Here is a 17,537-nt window from a genome sequence, read left to right as displayed (position 1 = left end):
GAAAGTGATTTTGTGTCTTGAGTTCACTGGAAATGTGTGATTCTTAGGACTTTTAAAGATTTTATTTATTTGACAGAGATCACAAGTAGGCAGAGAGGCAGGCAGAGAGAGACGGGGGAAGCAGCCCGTTGCGGGGCACGATCCCAGGACCCTGAGATCATGACCCGAGCCGAAAGCAGAGGCTTTAAACCACTGAGTCACCCAGGCGTCCTGATTCTTAGGACTTCTTAAATCTACAAGGAATCTGGAAATCTATCATTGTAGTGTTTTTGCTCCAAGAACTTACTGTCCTGTAATTGCGTGGCATGACGATGTGGAGAAGAGTGTCGTCGAGGCTTTACTGTTTCAGATCTCCGTCTTAGAACTGAACTTAACTTGGGCCTTGGGTTGTTTGGGTTTATATGGAGCAACGTAAGAAAGAAAAGCATTCCAGGAGAGAAGAGTCATGAGCCGGAGTGGGATTGGTAGCGAGGTGCTGTGCCTGGGAGGTCTGGGAGTAGATCAGGTGGGTAGAGGCAGATACTGGGCTGAGCAGTTGGGTAGGACGGACCAGGGCGGGAGCAGCACAGAGGGTGTGGTAGCAAGTGAGGGAATTGCTCATTTTCCCATCGCACACGTGTATCTGTGGGGCTACTTCTGGGCACCATAGTTTTCTAGTTCCCACCGGTGCACGGGGTGTGCTGCATTGTGCTTTAATGTGGAGTTGGGAGCTCAGAGGACCGGAGAAGAGTCTCAGGCAGGGGTGCGGCCGGTCCTGATCACCGTCTCCAGGTGAGCACGTTTCACCCGAGATACTAACTTCGGCCAGCACCATATTCCCCCGTTGCTTCGTTTGTGTCTGTACTGCATGGGGTCCGAATCTCCAGGGATGGTTCTTTGAGAATCTGATGAAAGCTCTGAATACTCTTCCCAGGAAATAATTGCACAGACACAAAATTTGGCCTGTTGTGAATGTCTGAAGACATTTGTGTGACTTACATGGAACAATTTGGACGATGTCATCTTAGCAACTATAGAGTTCCAAATAAGCCTTCAGTGTGCCTAAGCTCTAATAGCATAAGTCCCATAGTATCCAAAAATCTATTTTTACCAATAAATAGTTCTTTTCTCTTGAGCATTTTTATCATTTCTTAGTATTTGATGGAATGAATTTGTTTTCCGAGCTTTAATCACTGGTGGATGTATGGCCAGCTGGAATCGCTTCTCTGTTAACATTTTGCAACCTTTGATGTTAATTTATTTGTCCCTCCAACTGTTCTATATATCAGTGTAGCTAGGAAAATGAAGTTCGCTCTGGTAACACTCTTGAGTATTTGTTGAGTTGAATTGAAATGACTGAGGAGTTGCCTTTCCCACAAGCACACTGTAACCGAGCAAGAGAACTCCCAGTTAAAGAGACACTCCAGACAGACAGAGTCTAATCTTCTAATGAACCGCTGCCTTCTGGGGTCATTGGCAAGAGGGATTTTTCCGTCTGCAAGGAATAAAGTTACACTTTCACACAGTCACTCCATGGTTGAGCTCCTATTAAGACAGATTCCAAGGGACGGTACTTAGATTAGAATTTCATTGTATTGAATATAGCTTCAAGTAAAGTGGTTTGTGGCTGAGATTTGTAATGTGTCTTTGTTTGCCGACTCACTGAGTAGCTGCCACGTACCAGACAGTGACTTCAGTTTGAAGTAGGCTGTGACCTATGTTCTTAGTCCTGAGAGATTACTTTTTAGCCATTCATTATGAATGACTAAATTTCGAAAAGTGGAAGATGGAGTTTAACTAAATGCCAACTTCTAAAAATGTCAGAATAATCGGATTTCAACCAGTTTTGTTGTATGGCATCTTAACTAGCATGTTCTGTCTTAATTGACCCTACTGCAGTTTCTCGGATTTCCAAGTACTTCATTGATCTTAGTAGAAAAGGACAATAGGAAGTGTTTCTAGTCAGTATCGACAGCCTATAATAGAGGAAGTATGGTGGCCCTGATGGCACCAACCCCTTCCTTGAAATTGTCAATAATATTAACATCATTTATATTTTAAAAAGATGACGTCGCTTCAGAATGTAAAACTTAAGACTCCATTTGTCAGTGAAAAGAGCATGAGGTACTGTGTGAAGACTGTTCTTCAGGCTGCATTTAGTATGTGGTGGTGAGGAAGCGGAGACAGGTGAGGTGGTCACAAGCCCTGGTGAAGGGACAGACTCTTCTGTCTGTAAGATGCCATACACAAGGCATCTTGACTTTGGGTAAAGAGTCCAAGGCTGTAGGATATTTGAGACAAAAGCCAATATTGGGATATTAAAATTACGATATAAAGTGAAACTTTAAAACAAGTTTGAAGGGGCGCCTGGGTGGCTCAGTTGGTTAAGCATCTGCCCTCAGCTCTGGTGATGATCCCGGGGTCCTGGGATGGAGCCTTGTGTCGGGCTCCCTGCTCAGCGGGGAGCCTGCCTCTCCCTCTCCCTCGCTCCCGCCCCCGCTTGTGCGTGTTCTCTCCCTCTCTCTCAAATGCTTTTATAAATAAATAAAACAAGTTTGAAGAGAAATTGCAAGAAACAGTGACAAACTACCTAACTCAGTGTGAAAGCAAGTCTGTTGTGACAAAAAGCAAAGCCTGGGTGGCTCAGTTGGTGAAGTGACTGCCTTCAGCTTGGGTCATGATCCTGGAGCCCCCCGGGATTGAGTCCCATATCGGGCTCCCTGCTCAGTGGGGAGCCTGCTTCTCCCTCTGACCCTGCCCCCTCTCATGCTCGCTCTCCCTCTCTTTCTCTCAAATAAATAAATAAAATCTTTAAAAAGGCAAAGTTAGAGTACTTTTTCTTTTTGAAAAAAAAAAAATGTGTACATTTTGCAGAATCTTGAGTGTTGCATTTTGCTAGGGAAAGAGAATAAATTGGATGCAGTGGCTGATTTCACTCCCTTTTAAGTAGCTCCTCTGTGTTTGAGGGTAATCTCTCCAAGGGTAATCGAAGATTTTAATCAGGTAATTGTTTAATGAGGCTGAGGAGCATAATGCTGGAGCTCAGTCATGCAAAATTTAGTATTTCTAGTTTTGCTCACAGCTGTGCTGCTGGTTATAAGTTACTGTATCTAACGCATGCATGCACGCGCGCACAAACACACGCGCGCGCGCGTGCGCGCGCGTGCCAATGTTGTAGAGAGTGCACTCTTCTCCCTGGTCAGGCTGGGACCCTCATGGAGATGTTGCTGCCACACACTGGGTGAAGGGCCTTTGGGTGGAAGATGGGGCTCTGTTCATGCTCTGACCCCTGCCCCTCTCTCACTGGGGTCCCAGCAGGCGCTCTGCCTTCATACTGCCCTCCCTTGGCCTGTGTGCTCACTTGTCTACCTGCAGCACCACCTCGTCTCTCTGGGCCTGATCCCTCTTCCCCAGACGTCTAAAGTGTTCCTGTGTGTTCTTTGATGTCTTGTTCACACCCATGCATTGATCATGCCCGATTTTACAGCTTGCCTCTGGTCCTCTGTTAATCATTCTTTCTGCAACCTTCTCTGTTCCATTGACTGGGTGGTTTCTGTCTCCTAATTGGACCCTCACCAGTGCCAACGTCCTCTGCCTGCAATGCCAGGCTGCACTTGCCCGTCGTGTGCATGCACAAAGTGTCCCACGGCCAGCCCAGGCGAAGCTTCACTCGTTCATTCCACCAGCATCGGAGTTCTGTGCCCAGTACGCACTGGGCCCAACTCCGGCATTAAGAAAGACTGGGCTTCAGCTCAGCAGGGGCTCCGAGACTGGGAGAAGAGGAGAATAAGTCGTCAAGTAGGTTAAAGTGGAGAGGTAGGAGTGTGTGTGTCTGTGTGTCTGTGTCTATGTCTGGTATTGCTGGGAATAGCGTATGACAAAAACTTGGGAACAAAAAACTTCAAACGTGAGTGTGTACCTCTGGAAGCTAAAAGGATAAATAAATGGAAATGCAAACATTGATAAATATTTACTGTTTTCAGTGTAAGTGATGTCCATAATTTTGTTCTTTTCCATTTGTGAATGTTCTTTCTCTTCGCACAAAGCACTTGAGGTGGGTAAGGTTTTCATTTATCTCATCTCTGAATGCCTAAGGGCAGGGACTGTCCTTGCTCTTAATTACCTTGTACCCACAGTGCCTGCCATCTAGTAGGTGCCTAGTAAATGGTAGTTGACTGAAGATAGGCTGATTATACTGAGTTCATACTCCCCGGTTGGTTTTTTACTCCAGAATCAGTCGGTGTTTTCTTATGTTGCCAGTTCATGAGCCATTCCAGGCACTTGTTTTTGTACTTGAGATGTGAACAGGAAGGTTGTCAGTCAGCACAAGTGCTTGTTCTCTTTTGTTCCTCTTCAGCCATGTATGGATGGTATCCCCCATCTCAGGTGTGCGCCAAGCAGTGTTAACTACTCTGTAGACCTCCAAATCTCTGGCATCCCTGTATTACAGGTGTAGAAATGGAGGTGAAGTAAATTACTCGAGGCTCTGCTGAGAAAATGTGGCCGATCTCCCCATGAGTGGTTCCCATGTCAGTCAGGTGCCCACCCTTTTTGTGTGCACATGTAGACATCACCCAGAAGCCTTTTTCCTCTCAAAAGACAGTTGCTTCCTTTCTAGTCCTAGAGACACAGCCCTTTGGTCCTCCAGGTACTTTGACATCCAGGCTCATGTGAACAGGGTTAGAAAACCTAGAAAGGGCCAGAAGTCTCTTCCCACTTTCTCCTATAAGAAGTCGTCTTGGGGCACCTGACTGGCTCAGTCGGTTAAATGTCTGCCTTCAGCTCAGGTCGTGATCCCAGGGTTCTGGGAGGAATTCCGCATCGGACTTCCTGCTCAGTGGAGCGCCTGCTTCACACCATCTCTTCCCTTGCCCCTCCTCCCTGCTCGTTTTCTGTCTTTTCTTGCAAATAAATAAATAAAATCTTTTTAAAAAGGGTGGGGGGGAGAAAACGTCTCCTGGAAGTGTGGCCACTTGCTGGCGAGTTGAAATTTGGCACAGGTGATGACCAGCATTGCGTTCCGTGAGAGACCCGTTGCTGTGAGCGCTCAGGGGAAAGGTGGTGCACTAGTGCGCACTAACCTGGGTGTCCGCTGTGTGTCTTCTCAGGTGCTGTTACCGCCGTGCGATGACGCTGCTGTGAATGGGGCTGCCAAGGAGCCGCCGCCCCCTTACGTCTCTGCCTGAGCCAGCGAGTGGGGCGGGACTGAGCACAGCGACTTCAGTTCCAGACGTCGGAGCAATAGGGGATGAGCTCTCTGAGCTTCGTTGTTGCTGAAATGCTCCAGTTTTAAAATGTAGACGTTAAGTGAAACCCTCCTTAGTTTTAAGCATAAGCTGTGGCTAGAGCACGGTGATGGACTCAGTGTAGAGTCCTCTGGAGGCGGGCGCGCTGGGCTTCTGTTGTCTCCCTGGGGTTCCCTTCCCAGCAGTCCGGATGAGCCCGCGTCAGAGGCGGGGAATTCATCATCACACCTTCCCTTTGTGTTCCTCTGTTTTGAGAGTGTAAAATAAAATGAGAATTAGATGATGCTTTTCTTAAGCCATTCCAGTGTTGGAGCAAACCCTTCACACCTTACAGAGCACGAGTGTCCGTTGTGTGATTATTGCTCTAATGACAGATGTAGGTGTCCCTGTCTATATAAATAAAACGAGAATTTCCTTAAGATTCTTTATGACTTAAATTCAATGACAGTTTTGTATTTGCTGTTCAAGGATTCTGTCTGCGGGCGAAATTGAGACCTTTGAACAATTCCAGGCAGTGACCACGGCCTGCCTCTGACGGCTGGTGTTGAACACCCACGTCTGGGGTCACGGATGGGCGGGTCTCACCTGTGTCACCGGTGTGGAACGGATGTGTTTAGTACCGCTTGGTGCTCCCTTTCTGCTGGTTTTCCATGCCCACCCTAGTCACTAAGGATTTGCCTAACAGTATGAAAAAAGATTTTCTTCTAATCTCCTTGCAAGGTACAGCATGCTATTTTGAAATTCCGAGTATGCCCAGTCATCTGTTCAAATGTAAAACGGTCTTTAGAGAAATGAGGAGGGGTGCTTTTCTTGTGGAATGTTCTTATCGCGACTACCGAATTTCAAGGAACTTTTATATATTCATATGTGCAAAAGTCACAGCTCTCCTGTTTTTCATTGTTGTATTCATTGTTGAGTGTGCTGTAAATGATGGCTTTGCAATTAAAGTGAGATTTGCCCACATCTGAGAAAGTAACCTTTTGATTTTGTGGTGATCGTGCTTAGGGACCTTTCCCACTCACAGGTGGCCATGCAGACACAGTTTGGCCCAAGGAAGCACCTTTACAACTTGTTTCTCCCTCCCTCTCCCCCCCCACCCCCCCACCGCCCCCACACGTGCGTGTGTGTGTGTGTGTGTGCGCGCGCGCGATTTTTTTACCCCCTGTTTCATTGCTGATAAAATCAGAGCATCTCAGGCCAAGAGAAATGGAGCCCAACAGACCTGAGCTGCTAACGCTTCTAAACCCCACCCCTGCCAAGCTCAGTGTGCTCAGCTGTTTCGCATACGGTTGCTTTATGTCCATGATGTACTTTCAATAAGCAGTTCAGACTTTACTCCATTCCAAGAGAGATTAAATAGAGGAGGTAGGAGGGGGAATTTTTATCCCTGAGACTCCGCCTCGGTGATTTCTTTTGGTGTATCTCCGTTATAAACTAAACCTAAGAAATTCTCTTCTGGAAGCTTTGTGCCCATAAGATTCACAATAAGTTAATCATATTAAGAGCTGTTAGGAATGGAAAAGGCCTCTCGGACGGTTTCCCTGATCTCTGGAAGGCTCATAGGACATCACAGTTGCTTGCTTGGACCTCCCTGTGATTTTCCAGCCCTTTGCCTGATAATTTTTGTGTTACATAAAATGGCACATGGTTAAGTAGAAGTGTTGATTTTGAGTCTGGGGGCTGTCCTCTGAGGGAATATTGTTCGTGTTATGTTCAGACCACATCAGACCACATCACAGACACCAGGATATTTCGTCACTCTCAGGTGTCCCATCTGGAACTGACGAAGCAGCCTTTCCTGACCCACAGCATAACCCAGGCTATGCGGGAAAGCCACATCTGTAGTTCCTCTGAGTGACGACCTGTTCTCTCAGCTCCCCTGTGGGGAGGTGGTGATGTTTGGAGCCCATTCCGTGACTCAGCAGTTCACTCTGTCATTCACTCATTGCCAATCCGGTTAAATACTTCTCTTAAAAGTATTTTACTATTTTTTTTAAAGATTTTATTTATTTTTTGACAGCACAAGTAGGCAAAGCGGCAGGCAGAGGGAGAGGGAAAAGCAGGCTCCCTGTGGAGGAGGGAGCCCGATGTGGGGCTTGATCCCAGAACTCTGGGATCGTGACCTGAGCCTAAGGCAGACGCTTAACCGACTGAACCACCCAGGTGCCCCTCTTAAATGTGTTTTATTTAATTTTTTTTTAAGATTTTATTTATTTGACAGATCACAAGTAGGCAGAGAGGAGGAAGCAGGCTCCCTGCTGAGCAGAGAGCCCGATGCCGGGCTCGATCCCAGGACCCCAAGATCATGACCTGAGCGGAAGGCAGAGGCTTAAACCCACTGAGCCACCCAGGCGCCCCTTAAACGTATTTTAAATCCAACTTTAATATCTGATCCTCTTTGTTTGCTGTCTACAGTCATTCCCTCATTTGTCCCCATGTCGGTATGCCTCTCAGTCACTCTGCTGATGAGAGCCCCTTAGCCTTTTTCATCTTGACCGTCCTCTGGAGATCCTTATGACTAGATCCTGGATGTTCAGCCCGGCGCCCAAAGGTGTGCAAGTGGACCCACCAAGAGACAGCCCATGTGGGAGATTTTGGGTCTGTTCTCTGGGCCAGAGAGAACAGGAAGCAGACACCTTTTGCCCGAGATGTGATCTGTCACCCTAGGAACCGAGCTTCCATTGAACAAGCTGGACAGATTTCCAGAATGCCCAGTCATATGGAAGAGGTTTTTTTTTTGTTTTGTTTTTAAAGATTTTATTTATTTATTTGACAGATCACAAGTAGACGGGAGAGGCAGGCAGAGAGAGAGAGAGAGAAGCAGGCTCCCTGCTGAGCAGAGAGCCCGATGGGGGACTCGATCCCAGGACCCTGAGATCATGACCTGAGCCGAAGGCAGCGGCTTAACCCACTGAGCTACCCAGGCGCCCCTGGAAGAGTTTTAAGACCAACAGACCCACCCACCCCTTCCTGTACCTTCTTCCAACACAAAACCTCATGGCAGGATCTCCCCCAAGTCGGTCTCCTCGTCCCTTCCCCCTGCCCCCTGCCCAGGTCTTAACTGCCCCCTGAGAATGCAAGGAAACTTCCCTCTCCTTTTTGCCCCACCTTTTTTTTTTTTTTTTAAATTACTTCATCTGTTCTGGCCCTAAATACTTGTTTAGTTTGATGCTGACCCAAACCACACCTCATTTTATGTGTCTTTTCACTCTCAGTTCGTTCATCAACAATACTTCTTAGCAATGATATCACTAGACCATCTGTATAGACACTGTCACCATTAGAGTTGTTTTCTCCATGGAGCAATGTATTGTCTTTGAAATATTCATCCTTGGAGAATAAAACCCTGCTGTGCAAACTGAGCATTTGTGATCAAGGAAAACTAATGAGACTCTGAAAATAGTTCCATTTCTTGAAAAACATGTGAAGCTTTCACAACCCATCTAGAAACTGACAAATATCATTAAATAATATTGCTGCTTATTATGTAGGCAATTACTAATGATCTGAAGGGGAAAGGGCAGGTATCTTTGCCAGACTATCAAAAGAGCTGCACAGGGGCGCCTGGGTGGCTCAGTGGGTTAAGCCACTGCCTTCGGCTCGGGTCATGATCTTGGAGTCCTGGGATCGAGCCCCGCATCGGGCTCTCTGCTCAGTGGGAAGCCTGCTTCCTCCTCTCTCTCTGCCTGCCTCTCTGCCTACTTGTGATCTCTCTGTCAAATAAATAAATAAAATCTTTTAAAAAAAAAAAAAAAAGCTGCACAAAGGGACTGCCAGCATCAAATACGGGCTCAGCCCTCCCCGGGCTGCCACCTTCAGACCTAACATGTATCAAACACAGAGCCAGAGCTTTAGAGCCTGTAAAATGGGTTTTTTTGGCAGCTCGAAGTGGAAGGGAAGGAAAAGGGCTTTGCAAGGATGTCTCCACACCCATGGAATTCACTTAAAAGTGTCTCTGCACACTAGCCAAGTTTTCTGCCAAGTGAGTATGGAAGCCAACCAGATCGGTGACCTTCCCAGAAGCCCAGGCACGCCTTTTGCTGACTGTAGCACCCAGACAACAGAAGAGGGAAGCTGTCATTGGCCAACCTAGAAAAAAATCACATCAAGGCAGCAGTCTTAGCACTCTCCCCTCATCAATGTGATCCTCATTAGCAAGAGCAGTTGCTGCTCCAGAATCAGGGGTTGGACTTAAAACAGAGTAATGGACTCGGGCTTGTTTGTTTTAGCCCAGGTCAAACTTAACACATACTTTTTAAAAAGTCATTTACAGTACACACACAGTTTTTATTAAGTGAGCGTATTAAGATGGGAACGTCTTTGGCTCAGCAAATAAAATTATAACCTCTCTTCCTCGGTGTATGTCAAGACACCCGGGGTCTGTTGCTCCAACAGAGCAAAGCGAGTTTGGAAGAGCACTGGGTGAGCCCAGTGGACTGGGCATGGCTGGCCAGCGTGGAGGCTTTGAGACACACTTCTTCCAGGAAAGGCCCAGACTGGATGGGTCTTCATCTTGTCTGCCCCTTACTAGTCCCACATGTGGTGTGGTGGCATCTCAGCAACCCCTGTGCCTACTCAACTTGGAAAGTCCCAAGTTCCCTGATTGCTGGAATCCTAGATAGGGGACATCTAACCTGAAGAGCCCATAATGCTTCCACCTGTGGCCTCCACCCACAGGAGGCCCCAGCTGTGGTAAGACAAGGGAACAAATGGATTTGCTCTCCGTGCCACCAGTCCCAGCACAAAGGACTCTGTGCTTTGTGTGGTGGCCTGTGTGAGATGTGGCTTTTCACCCAGTATTCATTTTAGCCAAAGGAATGTATTTGTAATTATTCTTCGTCACTGTTTTACTTTCATTGGATGTTTCTTTAGTTCTTCTAAATTAAGTCCTTTTATTTATTTATTTTTAAGATTTTATTTATTTGACAGAGACCGTGAGAGAGGGAAGTGGGAGAGGGAGAAGCAGGCTTACCGCCTAACAGGGAGCCCAACATGGGGCTCGATCCCAGGACTCTGGGATCATGACCTGAGCTGAAGACAGATGCTTAATGACTGAACCACCCAGGCACCCCAAATTAAGTCCTTTTAAAATTAACATCTTTCCTACACAGAGCTCCCTTCAATAAATAATAGGCTCCGCTCTAGCCCTGCTTTAGTCCTGCTCTCTGTCTTCCCTATCTCGGTGGCTTACTGACCTGTCCTATTCACTGTGCCCCAAATAGAAGATTGGCCTCTCTGGCCTCAAATCTGTTCCTGTTGACTTGTGTTTCAGCTGGTGACCTCCCAATCATCCCAGTCATCCATCCAGTCATGCCACTTGGAGATAAATCATTGGTCCTCTGTCTTGTTCTTCTTTTTCCCTTTCCCCATATCTGATCAGTCTCCAGCCCCGTGGCTTCCACTTTTAGGTCAGGTGAAACCACGTTTACCACTTACTGAGCCCCTCCAGTGTGCCTTCCGTTCTGCTGAGCACTGCACATGTACGAACTTAATCTGCATTGTACAGACGAGGGAAGGAGACTTCTAAAGGAAGGAAACTGGTCCAAAGTCACACCAGTTATTGGCAGAGCCAGGGTTTAAATGCCAATTAAGGCCATGTGAGTGGGTGTTGGTATTTAAGACATCTAGAATCCCAGAATCCTGTACATGCCTCTTACTTCTTACTAACAACGGCTGACTTCCACTTATTAAAATGAATGCATTCCAAGAAAAAAAGAAAAAAAAAGAAAAGAAAAAGAAAAAAAGAAAGAATTGATTCAGGCAGGAAGAAAGATCAGATATGGTGGACCTTTCAGAGTGGTTCATCATTTTAAGTGAGCAATTGTTTTTGAGGAAATTAGGCACCATTTTAAAACTGCACTGATTTATCTTTGTTGAGGAAAATAACATAAGATTTCAGGAAGGGGCACCTGGGTGGCAGTCGGTCAAGTGCCTGATTCTTGGTTCCAGCTCAGGTGCTGATCTCAGGGTCATGAGCTGGAGTCCCAGGTCAGGCTCTGCACTCTGTGGAATCTCCCTGAGATTCTCTCCCTCACCCTCTCCGCCCCCCACCCTCCCCCCCGCCTAAAATAAATACATCCGAGAAAAAAAAAAAATTTCCGGCATTCTAACTCAGACTAGTATGTGAGTGAGTAGAACGGTGTTGTAATTGTTGTACCATCTTGGGGTAATAGTTGGAGACCTTGAGACTCCCCTTCCTTCCCTGCCCCTGTCCCTGCCCCAGGAAGCTTGTGTCAACAAGCTTTTCCTGCCCATCAAAGGAGAAGGAGACAGAATAGAGCAGTCCTTTCCCTTGGGGCTGTAGGCTTTCTTCTGTCTTACGGACTTCACGTGCTCTGTCTTCTGCATCCCTGAGAGCCGTCTTCCTTAAGCATCTTCACAGTGAATCCAGGTATGATTCCGGCACCAGGAAACATTGTAAACTTGTGGGCGTTTAAAAAATAACATCATGTATTGTAAGAAAAAAAAATAAAGCCAACAATCTATCCTTCGGATCTCAACTTGAAAAACCCCCTTCTGGAAGCTTTTACGACCTACTAGTCTGGAAGTAATTCACTTTACAATCTTCCATAGCATATCCAGTGACCAGCCAATGCACGCCTTAACACTGATTCCTGTTGCTATTCTATTTTAATGCCGAATTAATCAGCCTCTTAAAAGATTTTATTTTAGGGAGAAAGCAAGAGAGAGAGAGCACGTGTGCATGATCTGGGGGGGTGAGGAGGAGGGGGTGGAGGAAGAGGGAGAAAATCTCAGCAGAATCCACACTGAGGGACGCCTGGGTGGCTCAGTGGGTTAAAGCCTCTGCCTTTGGCTCAGGTCATGATCCTGGAATCGAGCCCCGCATCGGGCTCTCTGCTCAGCAGGGAGCCTGCTTCCCCTCCTCTCTGCCTGCCTCTGTCTACTTGTGATTCCTTAGGGTTCTGTCTTCACTGCCTGGCATTTGTCTGGCAAACGGAAGGAACTCACAAATAGTTACTAGAATAAGAATAAAATAAGCATACGAGAGAAATTAAAAACACCTGTAATACCACCCATGGCAATTTTTAAAAAAATATTTATTTGACAGAGCAAGAGAGCACAAGCAGGGGGAGGGGCAGGCAGAGAGGGAGGGAGAAACAGGCTCCCTGCTGAGCAAGGAGCCTGATGCGGGGTCCATCCCAGAAACCTGGGATCATGACCCGAGCTAAACGCAGACTCTTAACTGACTGAGCCACCCAGGCGCCTCCCTCTCTCTCTTTTTAAAGATTGTATTTATTTGTGAGAGAGCAAGAGAGGGGAGAAGCAGAGAGAGAGGGACAAGCAGACTCTCTGCTGAGCACAGAGCCTGATGTGGGGCTCAATCCTAGGACCCCAAGATCACTACCTGAGCCAAAGTCAGATGCTTAACTGACTGAGGCATCCAGTGCCCCAATAGTGACAAATTCTGAAGAACAGCTCAGTGGGGCTCAGTCTCCACAGAGCTCACTTCTCACAGAAGAGCCTGCTGGGAAAATGTCATTCCTTCCTTTTTTTTTTTTTTTTTTTTTTAAAGAGTTTATTTATTTATTTGACAGACAGAGATCACAAGTAGGCAGAGAGAGAGAGGAAGGGAAGCAGGCTCCCCTCTGAGCAGAGAGCCCGTTGCGGGGCTTGATCCAGGACGCTGGGACCATGAACTAAGCCAAAGGCAGAGGCTTTAACCCACTGAGCCACCCAGGCACCCTGAAAATGTCATTCCTATTGACCATGCAAGGAAACAGAGAGGGTCCCTCTTCCAGAAAAGCCTGCCAACGCAGCAGCTGCTGTCGTGTGTAATTTGGGGAGTGGGCATCTTGACGTCTAGCTGTAAAAGCTGTAAAAGTGATCGGTTAAAAACAACACAGTAATCAAAGGATTGATCTCTGAGGAAAGATTAAAGAGCAGCTAAGATGAGAGGCTAGCTAATGCTCTACTTCTGTTTGAAATCAAAATAAAACAGCATTCTTAGGTCACGCTATTCTTGTGATCAGTTCCTTTTACATGTGAGCTTAATTCAGTAGGGCTCTGAATGAAAAGTTAAATCGCTCGATATGCCTCTCCCTCAGAACTTCTTTTCCCTTCTCAGTAGATCAGTGTATTGTTAAAGCACTCAGTGACCAAATCTGAGACCCTATGGAACTCTGAGGCTTTGGGTGTACATGGCAAAATTCTGAGCAGTGGCTGTGCCACTGAAGTACGGTTGATATGTTCATCCACTTCCTGGGCTCTTGGGATTTATTTATTTATTTATTTATTTATTTATTTAAAGATTCCATTTATTTATTTGACAGAGAAATCACAAGCAGGCAGAGAGGCAGGCAGAGAGAGAGGAGGAAGCAGGCTCCCCGCTGAGCAGAAAGCCCGATGTGGGGCTTGAACCCAGGACCCGGGATCATGACCTGAGCCGAAGGCAGCGGCCCAACCCACCGAGCCACCCAGGCGCCCCCTGGGCTCTTGGGATTTAAACAAAGTCCCTGGAAGACTACTTGTGATAAAGCATGTTTGCCTTTCATCCTTTACAAGAATATCACAAGATTCTTCTAGTAAAGGTGTGTGAGGGGGACCTGTGAGGACGACCATAGTACACAAGTACGAAAGTCCCCACCAGCAGTGGAAAGCAAGAGCCACAGAATAATCAGAAAAAAACAGGCGAGGAAGCTGAGGAGTGGATCAGGAAGCCATTCCCGCCTTCATGCAAGAGATGCTAGAGAGACATGGTTGCAGGAAAAAGAACATTCAAAACAGGGTGTGCAAGTGAAGAAGAGGAGCAGTCTGGTCCAGAAGAGACCGAAATGTTTGCATGGAGATTCAGAATTGAAATGAGTCCTAAAAACTAAAACTTTATGTAACTCACATGCCATACAATTCACCAATCCAAAGGCTGCAACATAATGGTTAATATTATTCAGAGTCGTACAACCATCCCCACAATTTTTGAACATTTTCATTACCCCCAAAAGAAACTCCATACCCACAAATGGTCACTCCCCATCCCCACCCCCAACCTTCCCAGCGCAAGGCAATTTATTTCTCTCTACGGGCTTTGCATGTTCTGGACATAGAATCATACAACAAGTAGTCTTTGGTGATGGGCTCTTACCCTTGGCATGTTTTTCAGGTTTATTCATTTTGCAGCATATATCAGTCTCTCATTCCTTTAGGCTGCAGATGACATTTCATTTGACTTATCCATCCATCACTTGGTGAACGTGTGGGTTGTTTCCACTTTTTGCCCATTATGGATTATTTTTTTTTTTAAATATTATTTATTTATTTATTTGACAGAGCGAGATTGCAAGTAAGCAGAGAGGCAGGCAGAGAGAGAGGGGAGGAAGCAGGCTCCCTGCGGAGCAGAGAGCCCGATGCGGGGCTCGATCCCAGGACCCTGGGACCATGACCTGAGCTGAAGGCAGAGGCTTTAACCCGCTGAGCCACCCAGGTGCCCCACATTATGGATTATTCTGCTATGAATATTTGTGTATAAGATTCTGTGTGGGCGTCTGTTTTCATTTCTTTTGGGTATATACCTAAGTAGAATGGCCAGGTTATGTGATAACTGTATGTTTAACTTTCTAAGAAGCTGCCCAGATGTTTTCCACAGTGGCTGCCCCACTTTCTATTCCCACAGGCAATGTACAAGGGTTCCAGTTTCTCCACATCCTCAGCAACACTTGTTATTTCCGGTCTTTTTTCATGGACATTTGAGAAGAATGTGAATTCAGCCATTATGTCTTCACTTGGGTTTTCTGCTCATTTCTCTCGCTCTTCTCCTTCTGGGACCCCTATTATGTTATTCCACTCAATGTCATTCCACAGTTCCCTTAAATGATCTTCAGTTTTTCAAATTCTCTTCTTTTTGCTGCTCTGTTTGGGTGACTTACACTGCCCTGTCTTCTAGATTGTGGATCCTTTCTTCATCCAGTCTGCCGCTGAATGCCTCTCATGTATTTTCAGTTCAGTTATTGTATTTTTCTGCCCTGTGACTTCTGTTCGGTATTTTCTTCTTGTTGAAGTTCTCATTGTGTTCCCACATTTTTCTCCCAGGCGTGGTGAGCATCTTTGTGACCATTACTTTGAACTCTTTATCAGGTAAATTACTTATTTCTGCTTCATTAAGGTGTTTCCCTGAAGTTTTATTATCTTGTTCTTTCATTTAGAACACATTCCTCTGTTTCCTCATTGTGCTTGACTCTCTGTGTTTGTTTTTGTGTATTGATGAAACAGTCACCTCTCCATCTTGAAGGCATGGTCTTGTCTAGGAGATGAAACTTGTTGTTGAACCTTGCCCTAGCTTTTGGTTGTCTCTTGAAACTTTGTGATTGTCTGAGCAGCCTGATTTATTCTTGATAGGTCCCAGTTGTTAAGAGAACGCCAAGACCTGTAAGTGTTCCAGAGAAGGATCTCACTCAGCACCTTGTTTCAGGTTGACTGGAAGCTCGTCCTTCAGGTGGCAGCTTTTAAGGTTTGCAAATATATGCAGACTTATGAGACCAGAATTGTTAACGCTGCTGGCCTCTGGACCAGGTGATCTGGAGGCGCTCCATTGGTGACAGTTGCAAAAACTGGGGTTCCAGACAAGTGTATAAGCTGCTTGCTGGGTGGTACTGACAAGCTATAGTGAGGCCAAGGGAGAGTGTCCTCCCAACCTGCATTCCCTGAGAGTGTTTCCAAAGCCTCTAGATGTGTGGTAAACCTGAAGCCCGGTCCGTGGGCGGACGTTCCAGGACAAGTAAATAGGCCTTTTTCACGGGAAGAATGGGGTGTGTTTCAGTCTGCTTTCTGTGCAGTGCCTTGGGGCAGTAGCCTGCCAAGAACTGTCTCATTGTTTCATGGCAGGGCCATAGGACGGGGCTGGTGCCAGGGCAGGTGCTGGCCCGCAGGTTTTGGTAGAACCGCTGGCCAGACTTTTTTATTACAGTCATTCTAGTGGGTGTGAAGTGATGTCTTGTGGTTTTGATTTGCATTTCTCTAATGGTAAATTATGTTGAGCATCTTTTCACTCTCATATTGACCATTTGGATACCTTCTTTGCCATAATGTCTATTCAAAAACTTTGGCCATTTATAAATTGGGCTGCATTTTTATTATTAAATTGTATGGGTCCTTTATATGGTCTAAGTACAAATCTCTTATTGGTCTATGGTTTGGAAAAGATCTTCCCCATTCTATGGGTTGTCTTTTCTTCATTGTGTCCACTGAAGCACAAAAGCTTTTAATTTTGATGAATTCCAATTTATCTATTTTTTTTCTTTTCTCATTTATGCTTTTGGAGTCCTGTGATCAGTGATTATAACTCACTCAGATGATGGTTAGTGTTTTTTAGTAATAAAATCTTTTAAAATTAAGTTATGTACATTTTTTAGACATAATGCTTTTGCACACTTCATAGACTATAGTGTAGATTAGCAAGTCAGGAAACAACAGATGTTGGCGAGGATGCAGAGAAAGGGGAAGCCTCTTACACTGTTGGTGGGAAGACAAGCTGGTGCAGCCACTCTGGAAAACAGTATGGAGGTTCCTCAAAAAGTTAAAAATAGAGCTGTGACCCAGCAATTGCACTACTAAGAATTTATCCAAAGGATACAAATATAGTGATTGGAAGGGGCACATGAACCCTGATGTTTATAGCAATAGTGTCCACAATAGCCAAACTGTGCAAAGAGCCCAGAAGTCCATTGACAGATGGATAAAGATATCCATCTTTAATGGATAAATATGATGTGGTATAAATATGCAATGGAATATTACTCAGCCATCAAAATAATGAAATCTTGCCATTTGTAATCACATGGATAGTCATAGAGGGTATTATGCTAAGCGAAATAGAGAAAGAAATATACCATATGATTTCACTCATATATGAAATTAAAGAAAACAGACGAACATAGGGGAAGGGAAGGAAAATAAAATATGACAAAAACAGAGAGGGAGGCAAATGATAAGAGACTCTTAACTATAGGGAACAAAGTGAGGGTCGCTGGAGGGGAGATGCATGGGAGATGGGGTAATTGGGTGATGGGCATTAACAAGGGCACTAGAAATAATGAGCACTGGGTGTTACATGCAACTGGTGAATCTCTGAATTCTGCCCCTGAAACTAATAATATAGTATATGTTCATTAAATTGAATTTAAATAAACATTTTTATTTATTTTTAAGAAGATTTTATTTATTTATTTGACGCAGAGAGAGATCACAAGTAAGCAGAGAGGCAGGCAGAGAGGGAGAAGCGAGAGAGCCTGATGTGGGGCTTGATCCCAGGACCCTCAGATCATGACCTGAGCTGAAGGCAGAGGCTTAACCCACTGAGCC

General features: G+C 45.7%; 1 protein-coding gene across 1 annotated transcript in view; it reads left to right on the top strand.

Moving 5' to 3' along the window:
- Positions 1 to 6,185, top strand: part of LOC111146492 (lysosomal protein transmembrane 4 beta) — an 84,069-nt gene extending 77,884 nt beyond the window's left edge. Inside the window, 1 exon segment of the mRNA XM_022502039.1 lies at positions 5,088 to 6,185. Within this exon segment, the coding sequence (XP_022357747.1) occupies positions 5,088 to 5,165 (78 nt within the window). The 3' untranslated portion in view covers positions 5,166 to 6,185.
- The last annotated feature ends 11,352 nt before the right edge of the window (positions 6,186 to 17,537 follow it).

The sequence above is a fragment of the Enhydra lutris genome, unplaced genomic scaffold (assembly GCF_002288905.1).
Source record: "Enhydra lutris kenyoni isolate GAN:26980312 unplaced genomic scaffold, ASM228890v2 scaffoldscaffold14, whole genome shotgun sequence".
NCBI lineage: Eukaryota > Metazoa > Chordata > Mammalia > Carnivora > Mustelidae > Enhydra > Enhydra lutris.
Note: the sequence above shows the minus strand (reverse complement) of the source record. Positions and strands in the feature narration are given on the sequence as shown.